Source organism: Sinohyriopsis cumingii, chromosome 19 (assembly GCF_028554795.1).
Source record: "Sinohyriopsis cumingii isolate HCF-2022 chromosome 19, ASM2855479v2, whole genome shotgun sequence".
Classification (NCBI taxonomy): Eukaryota; Metazoa; Mollusca; class Bivalvia; order Unionida; family Unionidae; genus Sinohyriopsis; species Sinohyriopsis cumingii.
Window position 1 is genome coordinate 10,280,426 of NC_142979.1, and position 19,059 is coordinate 10,299,484.

Here is a 19,059-nt window from a genome sequence, read left to right on the forward strand (position 1 = left end):
ATAGAGGTAAACATTTATTTGATTCTGGGTCTAAGTTATTGGAACTCTCATTAAAAGCAAGTAAATCGACTGATATTTACGACAGTCTATATTACAAGTGTATTAATTCATTTGATATTGTAAACAACCTGCAGTGCTATGGAATGTAAAAGTCCATTAAGGCATAGTAATTGTTATATAAAAACTGCTAATTCTACCATAGATCAAATAGAGGGTTCTTATATCTTTTTTAACTGCGAAATTAGTCATTCTAGTTGTAAGATCTTGATGAAGAATCATTTGTATTGGTGTGTCCAGATTTTGATTTGGATGAAATTAGTCAAACTTGTTCTCACCGGGTATACAAAATTATCTTTATCACTATTTTGGGACAGAAACTTGGCATTTCCAGACAATGCCATCTTGATATACGCTATCGTGATTAATTGCAATAATATTATAACATCATTACTCTTCAGGCTACTAGTACGTTAGTAAGTTCAAGACTGCAGGCGCATCAACACTTTGAGCGCTAATCTTAGTCGAACACCACTGTAAATTAATTAGAACTGTATTTCTAAGGACTTGTGATAGAACATTTGGATTATTTGGGATTTAATTCGCAATACTGAAGTTCATTTAAAGCTTTATTTTTTATTCAGTGGAAATAAATTAGTTTTTGAATTTTATAAAACTTGTTGGGTTATTTTCTGTTACATAGGTTAAGACACATAATATTAATATTTTATATCGCTATCAAATTAACACAGGTTTAGTCAATAATATCCATCGAGGTAATTAAGGCAAGATTTCACCTTAGTCGGTAGTTCCCGAACAATTCGATCAAAGCTCAAGTTACCGACAAATACAGATATTATGTTCAAATCCAGGATGTGGACCTTGTGCAACTACAACATTAGAATATAATCCTTTTAATACTAAACTTATAAAAACACATTGGCCATCTTCTGCTAACATAATGACATGAGCTCATTCGAACTGTCCTTTTTAAAATGTATTATTTTAAAAAATGTATGTATGTATTTGCTACGCATGAAAAGTCCATATATTTCAAAGCATAATTTTAAACTTTAATATAAAACCGTTAAAATATGTTCGATCTGTAGTGTTCAATGAACACTAAGATAATATTAATCAGCGTTTCGAAATCACAAATGTCAAAAAGGCACTGTATTGCCTAAAGCCTTCAAGAATTTCATAAAGTGCTTGCTTTAAGTATACAAAGGAACCAGGTCTGTGAAAATGAATTATTTTGCACATACTGTTAATTGAAAGACGTGTTATGTATATTTAATTTGCATTGGACGTTAGTATTTTTTCTCTCCATGATTATATACTGTGTATAATTTTATTAATTTCTTGTCATTTTCTAAAATCAAGTTCATAGTGTACTTGACCAATCACTTCTATTTTGTAAACAACAACATAAGTATTAATATTTTCATATGATGAGGGTTAAACAATCAGTACATTATCAGAAAAGTAATGTTTAGCGTAATATAAGTCTAGGGCATTGGTATTACCGCATGGGGATATATAGTGCACCATATATCTTCCACGTTCTTTATTCTACTTTTAGCAACCGATTTTATCTTGTTGACAATTTAGATTGTTCTAGTAATGCACGTTTGACTGTCATCCTGATTCTACCATTGTGTTTTATTTCCTTTTTGAAATAATCTTGTTTGCTTGAAAAATTACTCATTCTTGCATATAACATCTGATAGAGAATCATTCTTATGGTTGTGTACATTATTGGATTAGGGTGGAATTATTTATTATAATTGTTTCTACTGGAAATGCAATATGTTCATCAGTAATATTCTTAGACAGAAATATCAAATTGGAATTTTAGTGAAACTAGACAAGGGCATCTTGGATTATATCATTACGAAACATCAATATACCGTTGGCATATCTTCACACTTTAGACCACTGGTCTTTTAACACATAAGAGACGGCATACACGTTAACAGATTAAATATTAGGATGGAATTGGAATACCACTGGAATTGAATTATAACTTTATGCATTCAGATTTCTGATATAACCTTTTGGACTATGTGCGCGTTAATTCACAATAACTAAGTTATTTTTGAATGTTCACGTTGTTTTCTAGGGAGTTATATTATTTATCGAATGTCCCAAAAGTTGTTGGTTTTCTCTCGTTTCTGTAACTCACATGATGACCTTATAGCCTTACTAACACCACCCGTTATAAACTGACCGACTTTAGAAGTTAAAGGGTATTATTCATTATCGTGCTGGGGGAAAACAACTTCAACATCAAATAAATATTGAATGAAAATCCAAGATGAACGTCACGTACGCTTTGTATACAGTGAAACTCCATGATGGGAAGACGTGAGTCATACCAAACAATAGTTAGAATATGATAACGGTAAGCAATTACTGATAAACTCACAAAATGCACTAAAGAACAAAGACTAACCTGGATTGTGTTAAGTAAAGAAATACATAATATTTGTTTTTCGAATGAGAGATCAGTACAGAATAATCTCCATATCATTGTGCTATATTTAATCTATTTTTTTCAAAAACGGTAAATTAATAAGAAGTATTAGAGCACGATATACACATAAAACTTACAGCTAAAAACACCCAGTATGACCTAATGTATGTAACGTGTGATAATAGTAAATATTTAAAGCAATCAACACTGAACGATGTGCGTGTGAGTGGGTGCGTGCGTGTGTGTGAATGTGTTTGGCTTGGATTTTTAATATAGCTCAAACCACTTTCCAGTCATACCGCTACGATGTCTGCAGTGTGACAGCTTATAGCCATGTCTCGCACTGGAGCATCATGCCACAGACATGTAACATCACGTCCCACCCAGTCACATTATCCTGACACCAGGCCGACCATTCATAACAAAAACCTCCTAACGCTGAGCGCCAAGCGAGGCAGCTGCTAGTGCCATTTTTATAAGTCTTTGGTATAACTCGGTCGGAGTTCGAACCCATGACCTCCAGCATCTTTTGGATACCGGTGCGGTCACTTAATGATGTACGCATGTGTATATTAAAATGTTAATAATTTAACTTTCTAGCGACAAAAAAAAAGTTTCTGTGTGGGAATGCTATCATAAGAGAAAAAAGGTGTAGATATCATTTACTCGATGGAAGGATTTATTGTTGTTGATGATTTATGATACAACAACACAAGTAAGTTATTTACAAAACCAATTAACGTAAACTACTTTGGACAAGGATACGCCAAAGTAACCGACCCAGGATAATCCAATGGTAGAAGTCGAACGCATACCCTTTCGGTGGCCTATCGGCACACTTACCGCTGATTCCCTCGATGGAAAGAGATTACATATCCAATTCAATAAATCTTTAATGGAGAAAACCCCAACAAAAATCTGTATTCACTAATTAATTTTTGTTACACAATAAGTATTTACAACAAATTAGTTAACGCCGCTCAAAAACGCTCATGGGAACGGCCTCAAATTAATAATTTATGTAGAAACAAAACAACATATTCTCAAGAAACGCCATCCTAACTCTGAAAGTTAAAGATAAAGGAACGATAAATTATTAAACATAATATGATAATTCGTTTCGCGTGTAATAAGCAATTTATGATTCAGATGTATGCACGTTTCATCAGGTAATGGTAACATAGTCATAACCGTCAAGCAAGCCGGATGCGTAACCACATTCACTGAAAACGTAGAATCATATCAAGTCTAAATTTGTTATCTTTTTATGGTTAACATATCAATCTTGTCGACTATGTATACCGGCAAACAGCCTCGTCGTGCACAATAATCTGTATCTACTATTTAGTTGTTGCTACACAATAAGTATTTATTGCAACTTAATTAACGCCACTCACACAAGCTCTTGTAAACGCCCTCAAGTTAATACATTCTGCAGAAATAAAACAACGTATTCTCAGGAAATGCCATCCTCACTCAAACATTTAAATATAAAGGCACGATAAATTATAAAACATAATATATGAGAAGTCTTTTCATGTATAATAAAGTGAAGCATTTTTTTTATTCAGATGTATGCACGTTTCATCAGATAATGGTAAAATAGTCATAACTGTCAAGCTAGCTGGACGGAAACCACATACACGGAACACTTTGAATTATATCAAATCTAAATTTACTACAATTTTATGGTTACTATCTCAACCTGGTCGATTATCTATACCAGCAAATAATCTTATCATGCACTGTTCGACTTTGTAGACCTGCAGGCACTTAATATATAGCTTGTATTAAGACGCCCAATATAGGTCTGTTGAGCTATTATTCATTTTGCAAGGCTGACATATATCTATCCATTCATAATCTCTCGTTTTTGTTTTATTTGGGCTTAATTATAACTGATGCTACTTACCTGTTGAGCAGCACCTTCCTGTGTATCCCGCTAAACAACGGCATCCAGTTCCGATAATAAAGCTACCGCCATTGAGGCATGTCTCTGAACACGGTTGATATTGATATAGAACTAGTATTGTTTTATTATACTGTGCTGAACAGTCACTCCAGACTCCGCCATATGCAGGGCAACATAAACTTCGCCATCTTTTCTTGGTGCCTCCACCACAGATTTGATCGCAATTCTCCCAAGGATTCCAAATACCATATTCGCCCATTGGTGCTCCACAATCTCCAAAAATATGTTTTACATGAAAATTGATAAGAATAATAGAGATGAGTGAAAAATACATCTTCAGGAAAGATATTGTTTAAGCACTATTAAACCTGTTTACAACTAGTTTTAGATGAACTTAACTTATAAATTTAATTAGTAATAAGATTGAAAAAGCACCATCAACACTAAAATATAATTCTGGCAGTTGGCAAAACAATATCCCTGACTTAACGATGCCTTGTCATACCAGAAAAATATGATAATATTAATTTCAGTCCTAAAGTTTCTAGTCATAACGTTTGTCATGTGGGTGTGCCTTGTCTGTTCCAGTTGTGTGCCAGAAGCCAGCTACGTCACTCAGACCGTAAGCATAGCGCGGTTGTTTGTTTCATCCAATTCTCTCTATGTTCTTCAATAGGTCAACTTTGTATCATAATCATGTCTTCGGACAATGGCACTCACATGATCATAGATAAGAACCGATACTGTTAAAATTATATCATTTACGGTACTAGGAGATATATAAGACGTCTCAGGAAAATTATTATAACTAGACATATGAAAATTTGTATTCGTCACATTGAGACTGTTCAAATGAACCCAATTAGGTTACAAGAATCTACGTTAGAGTTCGCTTTGAGACACGGAAATACCAGTCAAGAGGTTGCATTATTTGTCTAGCAACGATGCTCTATTATTGCCTTTTAACCTAAATAATAGTCATCAGGTCGTGTATTTGTTTTATGAACATCTGAATGATTATCTATGGAGAATCTAACAAAAATATATCCCGTGCGTTTTGAAATAAAACATGAAAGAAAGTTATTATTGTTACGTGTTTGAAGTATTGCACCATGAGCGTATGGAGCAACGTTATATTGCTTGTAAACACTTCGCAATAATACTATCACATTATTGAGGACGACAGGGTGACTCTAATTGGCTTGATTAAGCTAGAGTGGATTGGGGCTGTTTTGACAAAGTTTGAAGAACGTTGCTGGTTGTTGCCTTTCCAGTTGATCCAGAAAAATGACTAATTCCAACATATTCGACCATTTTGAATATCTAGTGAGTCAGATTTAATGCGACGCTTTTCTTCCAACGCTTACCCCGCTTTTAATACTTATTGAAAATCTACCTTTTTAAACACAGACTATTGGAAATATGAATATTTCCGTGGAATTTATGCAAATCCGCACGAGAAAGATTCACTTTCCTCAGTCAATATCGTGCAAATATAATGATTTTATAATGCACATGTTAAAATGTAACTCTGAGGACAATTGGGAATGTACAGGCATCTACAATCTTCTCTCTCTCTCTCTCTCTCTCTCTCTCTATCTATCTCTCTCACACACACACACATACACACACACATACACACAATGCATGTAGAAATTTCTAAACATATGAAACTAGAAACGTCTAAGTGCATTTTTGCATAGAAATAGAGCGATAATGTAAAACACCTAGGGTAATTGTTATTTGTATTTATGTCTCCTTATATAGCTTTGTGGAGTCGATTTTCAGATAATATTTCTGAAACCGAACAGGAGAAGACGGCATTTTGTACAGTACTCACGAGACTTAACTGAAATTAGTTTCGAAAAATGTCTCATAATTTCTTCACAAAAGGAACATTTATGGTATTTTATTGGAAGGTTCAGTTGGTTGAAGAATGGCAGAAAGTGTAATATGACTTTGTTAACTTGTGTAGTTTCATAACACGTGTTAGACTTTCCATTTCAATGAAGATATTCATTGTGACCTCAGTGTAGTCTGTGGATGAATGATACAAGTTGTACATTCTTAAGAACAAAAGAAAACATTTCCTTAAATCCGATAAAATTCGACTAACAATGAAGAGCACTCACATACAGCAGTAAATTGCAAAACTAATCAACACATATTCTTTCTCCACTTCACTCACCACCCAACACACCGCACCCCAACTCCTGTGGCAGACTCTATAAGTGAGCCTTTAAAGTGTTGAAGTGCAAGTGGACCATTGTAGTTTCATGGAATTTAAGATAAGACCATTTCTTTCTGCCGAGATTGAGAACCATATCTAATATTGTTCAAGGGGACCTCATTTACCGATCACTGACATGTCACCACTTTTGAAGTATGTTCGAGTCTTGGCTAGGCCTACGTGGGTGTATGAGAAAGTTTGCCCATAGCTTCTGGTTGGTCGGTAGTTCAACCCAAGGCATTAAAGGGTTCTTCATACACAAAATATACTGGCCACCATTTGTTGGCCACTATGTACTGAAAATGGCCTTAAATCCATAAAACCAAAACTAAAAAACCGTTTTGCTTCAGCGATAACACGATTTTAAAATTACTTGTAGTGGTGGACATATTTGAGATCAAACATACACTATGTTTTATTGTTAAAACCATACAAACATCTTTAGACGTTCTTTTTTCAAAACCACATCCAAACATAGCCATCCCTAGAGGATAAGTAGCAACCGCAATATTTCATAGCAGCCCTGCTGCCAATCATATTGTATGTTCGACTGAGGCCATTTTGATTTAGAAATTGGAGTTATTTGCAAACAGCACAGACAGTTGGCCTAGTAAACTCCTGGTCAGTATGCAACATCAAAACAAACTGTTACTGGACAAACTACACTGCAAGAGTCAATGCAGGGAATATCATCCTAGTCGGGATCTACGTGTCACATATTACTTGCGGTAGTTCTGGTTCTAATCTGTTCTAAGCTACCTTTTGAAATGTTGCGCAGACCAACAATTCGCCACCAACATCTACTGCATATCAATCGTCTTACGCGAGGTAGCGCTAGGTAAATAACACACACATACACAGACACACATGTATCAGTATTTAACTTATCGGTAAATAAGGCATACGTAAGGGGAGAGAGACACTTACGTGGATATTCAGACACGGTTGTCACATATTATCTCCCGTGGTGAAATATCTGTAGGACATACAGACTAGTTAAAATTGTGCAAAGATTTACCATTGAAGGTAATATTGTTAGAACTGGTAGACTTCCAAAAGGGCTACACTGTTGCATTGTTCGAGTTGATCGCAATGGTACACATGCTATCCAAGACGATACGTGTAGTGGTCTGTTGCCTGGTGGCTGTATGTACATATCTAAGATTGATATATAACGCAGTATCTCTATTTCATTCCGTCAACCTAAAATGCGACGTCCAGAATATATAGAACGACGGTTTATACTTACTTAAACGTTCGCATTTATACCGTTTAAGTCACAGTGGTTGTAATCTCTATCCCTGTAATGTTCATAAATTTGACACCAAGAATATGTTGGTAAAAGAAACACAGACGCACGAAAAGGGATACAAAATTCAAAGAAATTGTCTGATCTGGTGGATTTATTCTGTGGAAAGTAGTTAGCAATTCATTAAGTCTTGAAAAGCATCACTGTCTTTCTTCCATGGAACCCTAATGACAGAAGTCATGGAATGGTTAGTCTTGAAATATATTCACGGTTGATCAATGAACATTTTCAAAGTAATCAGTCTCCTTATAACATTCAGATACCTAACAAATATAAAGAAAGACTGAATTGGATGATCGTATATTCTGATGACGCCAAGTTTGATGTAGTAGAAAACACCCCCTTCGCTGCTGAGACTCGTTCCTTAAAATGTATATTCTGTTATATCTGTTTATTCTGAAGGAGGAAACGTGTATCACCTTAACCGAAAAAGTTGTACATCAACATTTTCTTAGTGTTAGTATATCTTATTTTGCAAGTGACAATAATAGTGAAAAAATATCTTGAGCAAAATGTTATATTCTCCAAACGAAAAGTCAGAATGAAACTAGATGTTCGAACATGAGTTGTAAGTAGTAAATGGGGATGCATTAGCGACAATGGGAATTAGCATTACAGACCCCCTTGGGTCAGATTAGCGACAATGGAAATTTAACATGGCGAAAAATCGTGGGTCAGATTAGCGACAAGGGAAATTAACATGGGGAATAAATCGTGGGTCACTCTAGCGACAAGGGGAATTTAACATGGAACTATAGTGTGGGTCTGTCTAGCGACAAGGGGAAATTAACATGGGGAATAGAGTTTGGGCTTTTGGGATTTTTTTTTTTTTTTTTTTTTAAATTTTTTAAAAAAGGGGTAGGCAATTGAAAGGCTATCTCTTTTCGAGAAATATGGCTGGCCCTGAAAAGGGCCTTTGGGTTTTTCTTCTTCTTCTTTTAACTTCTTAACTTCTTCCACCATCCTCTTATTTTGTCCATCATTCCTTTCTTCTTCTTTTCTGTTTCCGGCAACCAGTCCGGGTGGCCCATGGCCCGGAACTTCTCTTGGATTTTCATCCAGTTTGCGTTCAGTTTTTCTAGTTCATCCTTTTTTTCTATTTTCTTCTTCTTTTCTTTCCTTTGACCACTTTTCTTTTATTATTTTGACTTGTTCTCTCATCACTTTCCTCATCATCTCCTCTGCTTTCATCATTTGGTTTAAACCCCATTTCACATAGAACCACTCAGTCCACTCGAAAATATCTTTTTAAAAACACCTCACTTCAATAGCATAATCAAGGGCCTCTTTCAGTTTACCTACTTTCACATAGTCAAGTTTTATGAAGCCTCTTAACATTTTAACTTCCTCTTCAATCATGTCCACAATCAGATCCCTGGCAAGTTTTAGACTCGTCACTTGACTTTTGACAAAGTCCTTAGTAACTTCATGCATCCACTCCTTCTCTAGCCTTTCCACCACATAGGCTGCATCTGTCATCCAGTACCAACTATCCTCTAGCTCATTAAATAGTTCAATACTCATTTTCTTGGGTTCTTCCGTAGAATGGTTCCAACGACAAACTTGGTGGGTTCTTATAGTGAAAGCGCGGACGTGATGGAAAACATCCCCTAAAAAACATAAAATTGATCTACCTAGATCATGACCAAACAACGCGCGGACGTGAAGGAAAACATCCCCTACTTTCTCATTTCATATAATAAAACCAAAACTATACTCTGCACATACGCTAAGAAACAATAAACAAACCCATAATCTACTATTTACACAAACTTACGTGAGCAGTTACAAACACAAACACAAACACAAACACACAAAATAAACAATAAAGAAACCCATAATCTACTATTCACACAACCATACCTGAGCTCTTACAAACACCATCACACAAACACATACTCTCACATTTTTTTCAAAAAGAGTTAGTGTTTATAATCACACTACTCTACCTACACACATTGGCAAATCGATCGTTATTTCTTTTCTAGAGTATTGGGTAGCCCTGAAAAAGGCTGTTTTTTTTGGAACTTCATGGACACCTGGTTAATGGTGGCACCTTCCAGGCCTGGCGCCACACACACATCTTGTCCCCCAGTTACTTTTTACCTTTTTTGGGGGAGAGAGCAGAGGCAGGATATGTGGCTTCAGAATCCCAATTTTCGGTTTCTGGGATTCTGAAATTTTTTCTTCTTCTCTCCTTTTCCTCCTCCTCTTCTTTGTATCTTCTCTCCTCCTCTTTGTATCTTCTTTCCTCTTCTTCTTTATATCTTCTCTCCTCCTCTTCTTTGTTTCTTCTTTCCTCCTCTTTTATCCTTCCCTCTTCCACAATGGCTTCCGCGGCCAGTTCATTTAATATGCGCCTGGCATATTCCAGATGCACATGAAGTTCCAACAATTTAGACAGTCTCGTGTTCATTTTTGGTGTTGATCAATCAACAAGGGTAGCTAGACTGCCGAACGAGTTTCAATTTATAGTGAAAGCGCGGACGTGATGGAAAACATCCCCTAAAAAACATAAAATTGATCTTACCTAGATCATGACCAAAAAACAACAACGCGCGGACCTAAAAGAAACACTCACTCACTTTTTTATGCTACCCATCACTAATTTAAATTTTTTTATAAATCACTTCAATATACTATTTACATACGCAAAGCAATCCAATCTAACTCCTAATCTACACCTCAAACACCAAAAAAGACATTATTTTAATCTACTATCCATACCAACCTACTTAACCACTTACAAACACAAACACACAAACACATACCCTCACATTTTTTAAAAAAGAGTTAGTGTTTATTTTCACACTACTCTACCTACACACATTGGCAAATCTATCGTTATTTCTTTTCTAGAGTATTGGGTAGCCCTGAAAAGGGCTGTTTTTTTTTTGTTTGCTATGGCATTCTTTTTTAGTTTCTAAGAATGCGATGTCCTCTGAGGATAGACTTTCTGGCGATAGGTCTGCTTCTTCGAAAAGAGAAGAAGAACTCTTTGGTGTCGATACGACAATGGACAAAGCCTCTGTCAGCTTCAGGTTGCTGCTGCTGTTGTTGTTGTTGCTGCTGTTGCTGCTGTCTCTGAAGTCTGTACTTCTCCGTCCATTCTTCTTTCTCCCTGTTCATTTCTTCTCTGAAGAGCTCTTCTATCAGGTCTTCAGTGATTTTTAACATTCTCACATTCTCTATTTCTTCTGGATTCGGTATCAGACTGTGTCTGACCCTATGCAAATTCACGTAGGCTTCGTTGAGTTTAGCTAGTTTGGAGCACATCTTCGTAGGAGGATGAGTCGACAATGGGTGGTTAGACTGGAAACAACTCCGGTTCTTAAAGTCAAAGCGCGGACGTGAAGGAAAACATCCCCACGGTTTTCGAGTCGCAACGTTCAATGAGTGTCATGAGAGGGATAGTAAGAAATGAAAGAGCATCAATCCAACATTCTTATAGCTAAACAAAAGACAAAGGCATTTTTTTCAAAACACAACATTTTTTATTCAAAAATCACTTAACACTAAACAACAACTCTAACATTTTTAACAATAATCCAACACTATAACATCAAACAATTTTTTCTCAATTGACAGTCTACTTTAAACAGGGCTGACAACGTTGTGAATGAAATTGTGATTTCCACTTTTGGAAATCATTAGGCCATTGATGGACACTACGTTTCCTAGCTTGAGACAAAAGATAAGCATAATGGTCACAAAACCATCGATCTACTTTCACATCGTTTCTTGAAGAAGAACGAGGATCAAAATGAGTCACTAAATGTTCTAAGGAATAGCCCAGGCTGCGATGATGCAGAAAATACACACAATACTGTCCACACACCAATGAATCTGTGCCTTGTAATTTCACATTATTGAATCGGGTGGTCTGAGCATTTCTTCTCATAAAGTCGATGATATCGTCTTCCAAAGGGGGCAATCCATACGAATCGAAATATTCCACACATCCTTCTTGAGGAAAGTAGACGGCTACCCAGTGGGTTCCTGGGAGATGACTGTCGTCCGTGTTGATCACGTAAGCTTGATGGTCTTGAGGTTTGCGATGAGGGAGTTCATCTTTAGCACAGACGACAGGATTCCAAGAAGACGTATACGAACTGTGGTTCAAAAAGTAATAAAGTTCCCAGGTATCCATTGATTTGTGTGTTGTTTTCTTCTTCACAGAACATAATAAGTCGTCAATTCGATCCTGACTTTTTGCTTGAAAATGTCTGACGAATAAACGGTTATTCGTTCTGTTTCCTCACTCTGATTCAGGAGAGCTTCGATACGATGGATCTCTTGAGTGGTTAATTAATGGTGGACAAGAATGTTCACGCAAGTCTTTATACCACTGGTGCAACACGTCTTTGTCCGAGATGAGACTCCAAGCCTCGCCTAGATACTCGTCCAATTTTTCTTCTTGACTCAACATCAGGCATTTATCGTGTTGAATTTGACTGGGATGATCGTTTTGACATCCATAGCAATTTTTCTTGATCAATTCCGTCACTTTTTCGACCAAGTGTTTGGCAAAACAGGAGACTAAATGGGCTTCTTGTTCTGGCCATCTCGACTTCATCATGATCATTTCTTCTTTTTCCAGGGTCTCCTCACATTTTATGTCCAAAGTTTCTCCACTAGGTAAAGAGGGACAACAGTCTTCCATGGTTTCTAGTAATCTAGGATGACTTCTCTCAAACTGTTGATTTCTATCGTATTATCGAATTCTGCATACAGGATGACGTTCACCGTTTCATCAGGGTCTCGGTCTTTAAACTGAATTTCCACACGAATCTGGCCGGATTTTATAGGGTGGAAATGTCCCTCGTCGCTGCCTTGGTCTGGAGTGAAATCAAAAGCCCACAAAGCGTAGCCTCCTGCATAATCCTCGTACGTAATACCGTGACTGGTGTTGGTTCCTAACTGTCCAGTGCTTTGTACAGGGACAAGTACGATCTCAAGTAATTCTTCTTGGCAAAGTCAGGTTCGAAAGGTCGGGTACAGAAGGTCTTGCCATCGCGACTGACTTCGATCTTGGACACGCCAAAGTGTTGAAAGTAGAAAGGATTTTTTTCGGCAGCTCCGTTGAAGGATGTATTCTCGACGATACCAACGATCAAACGTTTGGGTAACTGTCCTTGGAACAGATGATCTTCGATCATGGATCGCTGTCCCTTGGGAATGGTGAAGGTTTTCACTTCCACGCGTCGTATGGGATACTTGGCGGTCGTTCTGCTCAACGTCTGACTGATGTCGTTTCCCACTTTAGGTAACACTTCCACACGGCGTACGTAGAGTCTGGCTTCTAGGATTTTGGTTTTGTAACCGTCACTATCAGCCATCAAATGGAAAGCGGCACTGCTACGATTCAGTCTCAGACGGATATCCACCCCGTTCAGCAAATACTTTTCTTGCAACCACATGTCCAAATGCAAACGATCCATCAGTTCTAAACTTGTGTCGACTCCCGTGATTCTCTTTCTTCGTTCTACAAATCCGTCATTGTTGTCTTTCCAAATTTTCAAACTTGGTAGGTTCGTCAGCTTCCCATAGCACACAGGCATTGAGATGAGTGTTCTTGGCATCTATTCCGTACGTCAAGAGATTTTCCAGGTAGGCACGATAAGGGTAAGTATCCATGCTGCTACTGACCAGTTTGTTATTCAAGTACAAGTCCACTCCACTGAACAAGGAATGCATGAAATTGTTGACGGGAGCTACTGCTTCATCGTCTATAGCACCTCCAGTCTTATCTAGAATTTTGACTTTCAGGTACAAGTAACTGCTATTCAGATCGATGTAATATTCGGGCTGTCCTTTGATTTCAAACTCAATGGGAGCGGAATCCGTCAGTGAGGAGACGGGGTGAAATTCCACCCACTGGGATTCTTGCATCGTCATCATGGTGGGGGGCATGGCAAACAGATCCAGTTCCGACTTGGAACAAGCACATGACTCTCGGTGCATCATTTTTTCTGTGTCTCAATAATCGAAAACGTCTAAGTCTCGAACGGTTCTTCTTTTCTTGGCTTTTCTAGCTTGAAGTCTGGTGAAAGGGTGTTTTCTTCGTCGTCTCTTTCTGCCTTGTCCTTGCTGAATGCCTGACTCGGTAGCGTGCAGGGCATTTATAGGTGTCTCTCGTCGGCCTAAAATGTCTTTGCCCGTTTGCAGCAAGACATTTTTGCCTGCCCTCATGAAGGCTTCTTTAGGGTTTTGTTTGTCGATGATGACATTTTGGAGAAATTCTTTGCCTTGCGTCAGTGCCGCATCTTTCAAGGCGTTCAATCCGCGTGTCACCATCGGTTTCAACACCGGGGCCACAGAACGAAAGGCCGATTTTAACATATCTCCTAAACCGTGTCCTCGCTGTCGAGCAACCCCTCGGTACACTGGATACATGACTTACTTACGAGTCGTGAGAGAACCGTTTTCGAAAATGGAGTTGCACCGTGACTTTTCCTCTGGTGAATGGAATATTTTGTCCCAGATCTCCTTTTATAGCAATGTTGACCGTGTCCAAATACGACTTACTGACAGGCAAATAGTGAGGATGGACAAATTTGCGGTGAACGTGGTAAGTGTTTCCACCTTCCTCGTCAGCGTCCGTGGCAGAATCCACTTTGAAAGGAATGACACGCAGTAACGGCACGGAGGTGTGTCCCACCACGTTGTACTCCACCACATCGGAATACACGAACATCAAATTCAGTCCTTGGTTCAGTTCTACCGGGGCACAAAATAACTTGCTAAAAGACTCGTTGTCGTAAACGATGGGTAATTCGTTTTTCTTGAGCATGGCCTTTCTCATGTCCATGTCTCCGCCCAACACGTCAAACAATTCAGGACAAAATAAAATGGACATGATTTTACTTCGTTCAAATTTCATCAAGAAGCGACGAGCTGCTTTGTGGTACTCCATGGTGACACTTTTGTTGACATGCTCCAAAGCTTTCAGAAACACGACATTAAACCTGGAGGTTATGGTGCTGATCAAATGTTGACCACTAAAATAATAGCCTGGGGGAATAAACAAGTGATAGGTGGTGTACTTTTGATTTTGTGTACGGGTTTTCTTGTCATATTTGACATCGCTATCCATCCACTGTTGCATTTGCTCGTAATGAACTTCCACATCAAAAAAAATTTCATTGGGAAGGACATTGAGGACTTGGGTCGGGTGAATCATTTCTACTAAAGCCACTTCCCAATGGGCTTCGTGATCTAAGGGGATGGCTTGAGGTAATTTGCCCGTGTAACAGCACAACGTGTTCTTGGGAAATACCTCCATGGAACTGTCACTGGGTAAAGTTAAGTAAAATTGGTTTTGGTGACTCATAATTTTAGAGTTCTGTGGCTGTCCGAGGGGTTAGTAGACGTCAGAGGCGTGTCTCCGCCCAAAATGGGGTTCTGGTTGTGGTTGGAGTGGTGACTGGCACTGGCACTGGACAAAAGGTTCCCGGGGTTCCCGTTCGAGGTGAATTTCAGGGAGGGATTAGGAAGCAGGTAACCGATGCAACTGCTCAATAAAATGGTCCACAATTGTTTGTCTCCTTGTTGCAAACTCAAATTGGCAATGGCTGCCCCGATGACACAATACACCATGAAGATTTGGCAGAAAAAGACGATTTGCGTTTTAGGCACACGTTCTCCACACCACACCCACAAGGGTTGTTTTTGTAAATCTTGCACAGAAGAACTAGGGGAAGGAGGAGTGGTCGACGTAGCTGCGTCTGCTGTGTGAAAGGGCATGATGGTCACTTCTTTTTATAGTCGATGACTTGCGAAGCGTCGATCCAAGAATCAAAACTGGGTGGATATCCTTTCCAACGTACTTTGACTTCTTTGACACGTCGTTTGCCCACTTTACGGGTTCTGCGTTCGAGAATGCTTTCGATGTCGTACACGTCGTCTTCTTTTCTGGTCACACGTTGTAACTCGGGCAAATAAAACGTTCCTTTGAGCACTTCTCCGTTCATGTCTTCCAATTTATAGACGGCAGGATGACGGCCATGCACTCGTCCAGTGACGCGAAACAATTCGGTCGTCCAGTTAGGTAAGTAACCTTTGTCGAAAGTGCGTTTGGTTTTGCCAATGCGCACCCAATCTCCTACGGTCAACTCTCCACTTTTCTTGGGGACAGCCCTCGTCGGGGCGTACCAAACAGGCGCTCAAACACCAGCACTTCGTTGTCGGGAGTCACGTCTTGTGGGGCACGTCCGATGCTTCGATGGTAAGATTGGTTGTACGCTTGCACCAGGTGCGGTAAGATGTCGATGTACTTCAGAGTGTGGTGATGCGTAAAATATTTCCACATGCGTTCTTTCAAAGTGCGTTGAAAACGTTCCACGATGCTGGCTTTGGTTTCGGGATTCTCGGTGGTAAAAAAATGAATGTCACGTTTCTTTAATTCTTTTTGGAAAGCTTGGTTCAGAAATTCGGTGCCTTTGTCCGTTTGCCATCGAAGAGGGTGACGACCGCTTTGTTCAACACCCGTTGCAGTGCTCGCACTAACTCGCTGCTGGATTTGGAAGTCAAGGGCACGACCCAGGCAAAGTTGGAAAAGACGTCGATGACACAAAACAAATATTTGTAGCCACGATTGTAGCTGGCCAAATGAGAGACATCGGCTAAATCGGCTTGCCATTGATGATCGATGCCTTCCACTCGGGTGCGACTTCTGGCAAACTTGCGTCGAATGGGTTTGTGTAAAGTGTAGGTAGCTTGTTCTTGTAACCATCGTTGCACTTGAGGTAAACGGAGACTTTTCAGTCGAGTTTTAGCAGCACGATACAATTGTTGAACTCCTGCGTAACCTGCAGGATGCGAGGGATCGTAGTAAATGCTGGCTAAGACTTTTTCCATTTTGTTGGTTTGTTAATAAGTCACCCACTCTTCGGTGATGCTACTTTGGGTGGGTCGAAAGGGTGGTTTGGAAACGGATTTACGTGTCCGATGGGCTACGGGAGTTGAAGTCGAAGGTAGTGGTGGTGGAGGTGGAGGTGGCAATGGAATGGCTTTGGTTTTCTTTTCTTTTTTCACTTCTGGTTTCCCTTCTTTCTTTTTCACTTCTGTCGAAGGAGGAGTGGACATCATCTTTTTAACCCAAGCTTTCATTTCTTCTCGTTGGGGTGGGGGACGGGGTCAGCAAGGATGCTGCAATCTTACTCGAAATGGGAGCTGCTGACGGTGTTTGAAACACTTCTCGCATCTCTTCTTCCTCAGGCCTTCGTGGGGTAGCATCTCTGGTGACCCCAGGGGATGGTAGTAGTGGTGGTGGTGGTAATGATGATGGTGCTGGACTTTTCATCAAGGTCTTAAAATCTTTCAGAGTCGGTAAAGCTGTTTCGTCTAAAGCTTTCTGGTGAGAGAGTTGCAGTCGTTGCAAGAGTTGACCGTACTTTTGCGATTTTTCTGTTTCGGACAAATCTTGGCGCTCCATCAAGGACTGCAATTCGTGTTGTAACTGGGACATCTCGCTCAAATGGGGCTTTGGAGGTAAATGCGGGGTGCGTTGTTCTTGCCACCGATGGTATTCCATCCATCGTTTGTAAGGCACTAAAGCTAGTTTTCGTCCTTCCATGGGGTTGTCAGCGGTCGATTCTGAGATCTTGGGACTTCCGAGGGCCTTTTTATCTTGCTCCCACCAGTCCTCCCAACATGGTTCCCAAGACTCCTTTCAGTATGGGGCCTAACAAGAGAGGCAAAATGCCTCCACGTTGCACTAACATCTTCTTTTTTTGACGAATGGGAATTTTCTTTTGAACCATTTGGCGAAGAACGTGACGATGTTTGCCTAAGCATTGTTTCTGGTGTTTGGACAAAGGGATCGTGCCTTTCAAAACGTTCAAACAACATTCGCACACGGTATCGATGACCTCTTTGGAGGCTGTTTGAATGAGTTTTTTTCGTAGGGGTGGAGAAGCTTTGGACAGGACAGATAACATGTCCCCATGTTTGGCTAAACGTGGTGGCAGTCCTTTCCTTTTCTTTCCTTGGGGTTTTCTGGAGGGTGACATCTTTGAGTCTTCAGGAGCACCAAATAAACACTGATACCCTACTCGGTCACAGGCCTTTTTTATACTGGAACGCGTCGCCACTGATTGTCTTTACGTCGTATCAGTTTGAGGACAGGCATGACACGTCGTGCAGGGGTACGCAACGGACTAAATCGAGCCAGTTCTTGCTTGGACAAATCCAGTAAACTTTGTAACATGCCCGATCTTTCATGGACTTTGATTTTGGGAGAAGGTACTTTGTGAGCAGCAGCCACTGCCACTAAATTGGAGGGTCCTGCCACTGGGGAAGTTCTTTTGGGGGTCATCAACGGAGAAGTTCTTGGTGTGATCAACGTCTCCAAGTACTCTTCAGTTCCTGGTGTCATCAACGGAGAAGTGGACAAACGTGAGGATGCCGGAGACGCAGTCACTGCCGTGGCAGATCGTGGTTTGCGAGTGTAAGGTTGCGTCCTGGCCGAAGTGCCTCTCTTGCGACTAGTTTTCTTCTGTGGACTTTTCTTTTTCTGGGGACTTTTTCTCTGTTTCTTTTTCTGGGGGCTTCTTTTCTTTTTCCGGGGTGGTGGTGTCTGGTCAGAGGAGGGTCCTGCCACTGAAGAAGTTCTCCTTGGGGACCTGGTCTTTTTCTTCTTGGGTCTTCGTTGGACTTTTGTCTCGGGGATAACTTTGGGGGCATTAGGATCCCATCTTAAGAGAGAGCGAATGATGACCCCTCCTAGAGTACCGCTCCCTCCAGGTTTCAAAATGATTTGTTTTTTGGTTTGAGTGTCGATGCGGGGATCGGCTAGTTGGACCAAAGCGACTTTGTTTCGATCGAAAAAGCGTTGGGTTTGATGAGGAATCTGAATGATTCCTTGGAGTAATTGACGTGCCGTCACCGTGAACCATCGTAAGACTTCTTTGAGACTAGCTTCTAAGACACGAGCTCGTGTTTGTGGATTTTTTTCTCGACTGATGCCATACAAGGCACGAATCAATTTGACGGGAAGATGCGACTGAAGGGACGTCATGTTCACACTGTGTGAGACAGACGAAAAAGGGTCTGATGTTTTTATAGAGTTTTTGATGGGGAGTGAAATGAAGTCGAGGACGGAGACGTGTACAGGACAGGCCCTCCGTCTTGGC

General features: G+C 39.9%; 1 protein-coding gene across 1 annotated transcript in view; it reads right to left on the minus strand.

The window, feature by feature from the left end:
* LOC149775122 (uncharacterized) overlaps positions 1–4,756 on the minus strand; it is a 96,358-nt gene extending 91,602 nt beyond the window's left edge. The window contains exon 1 of the mRNA XM_089944353.1: positions 4,386–4,756. Coding sequence (XP_089800479.1) covers positions 4,386–4,719 — 334 coding nt within the window. The 5' untranslated portion in view covers positions 4,720–4,756. The remainder of the gene's footprint in view (positions 1–4,385) is intronic.
* Positions 4,757–19,059: the final 14,303 nt, after the last annotated feature.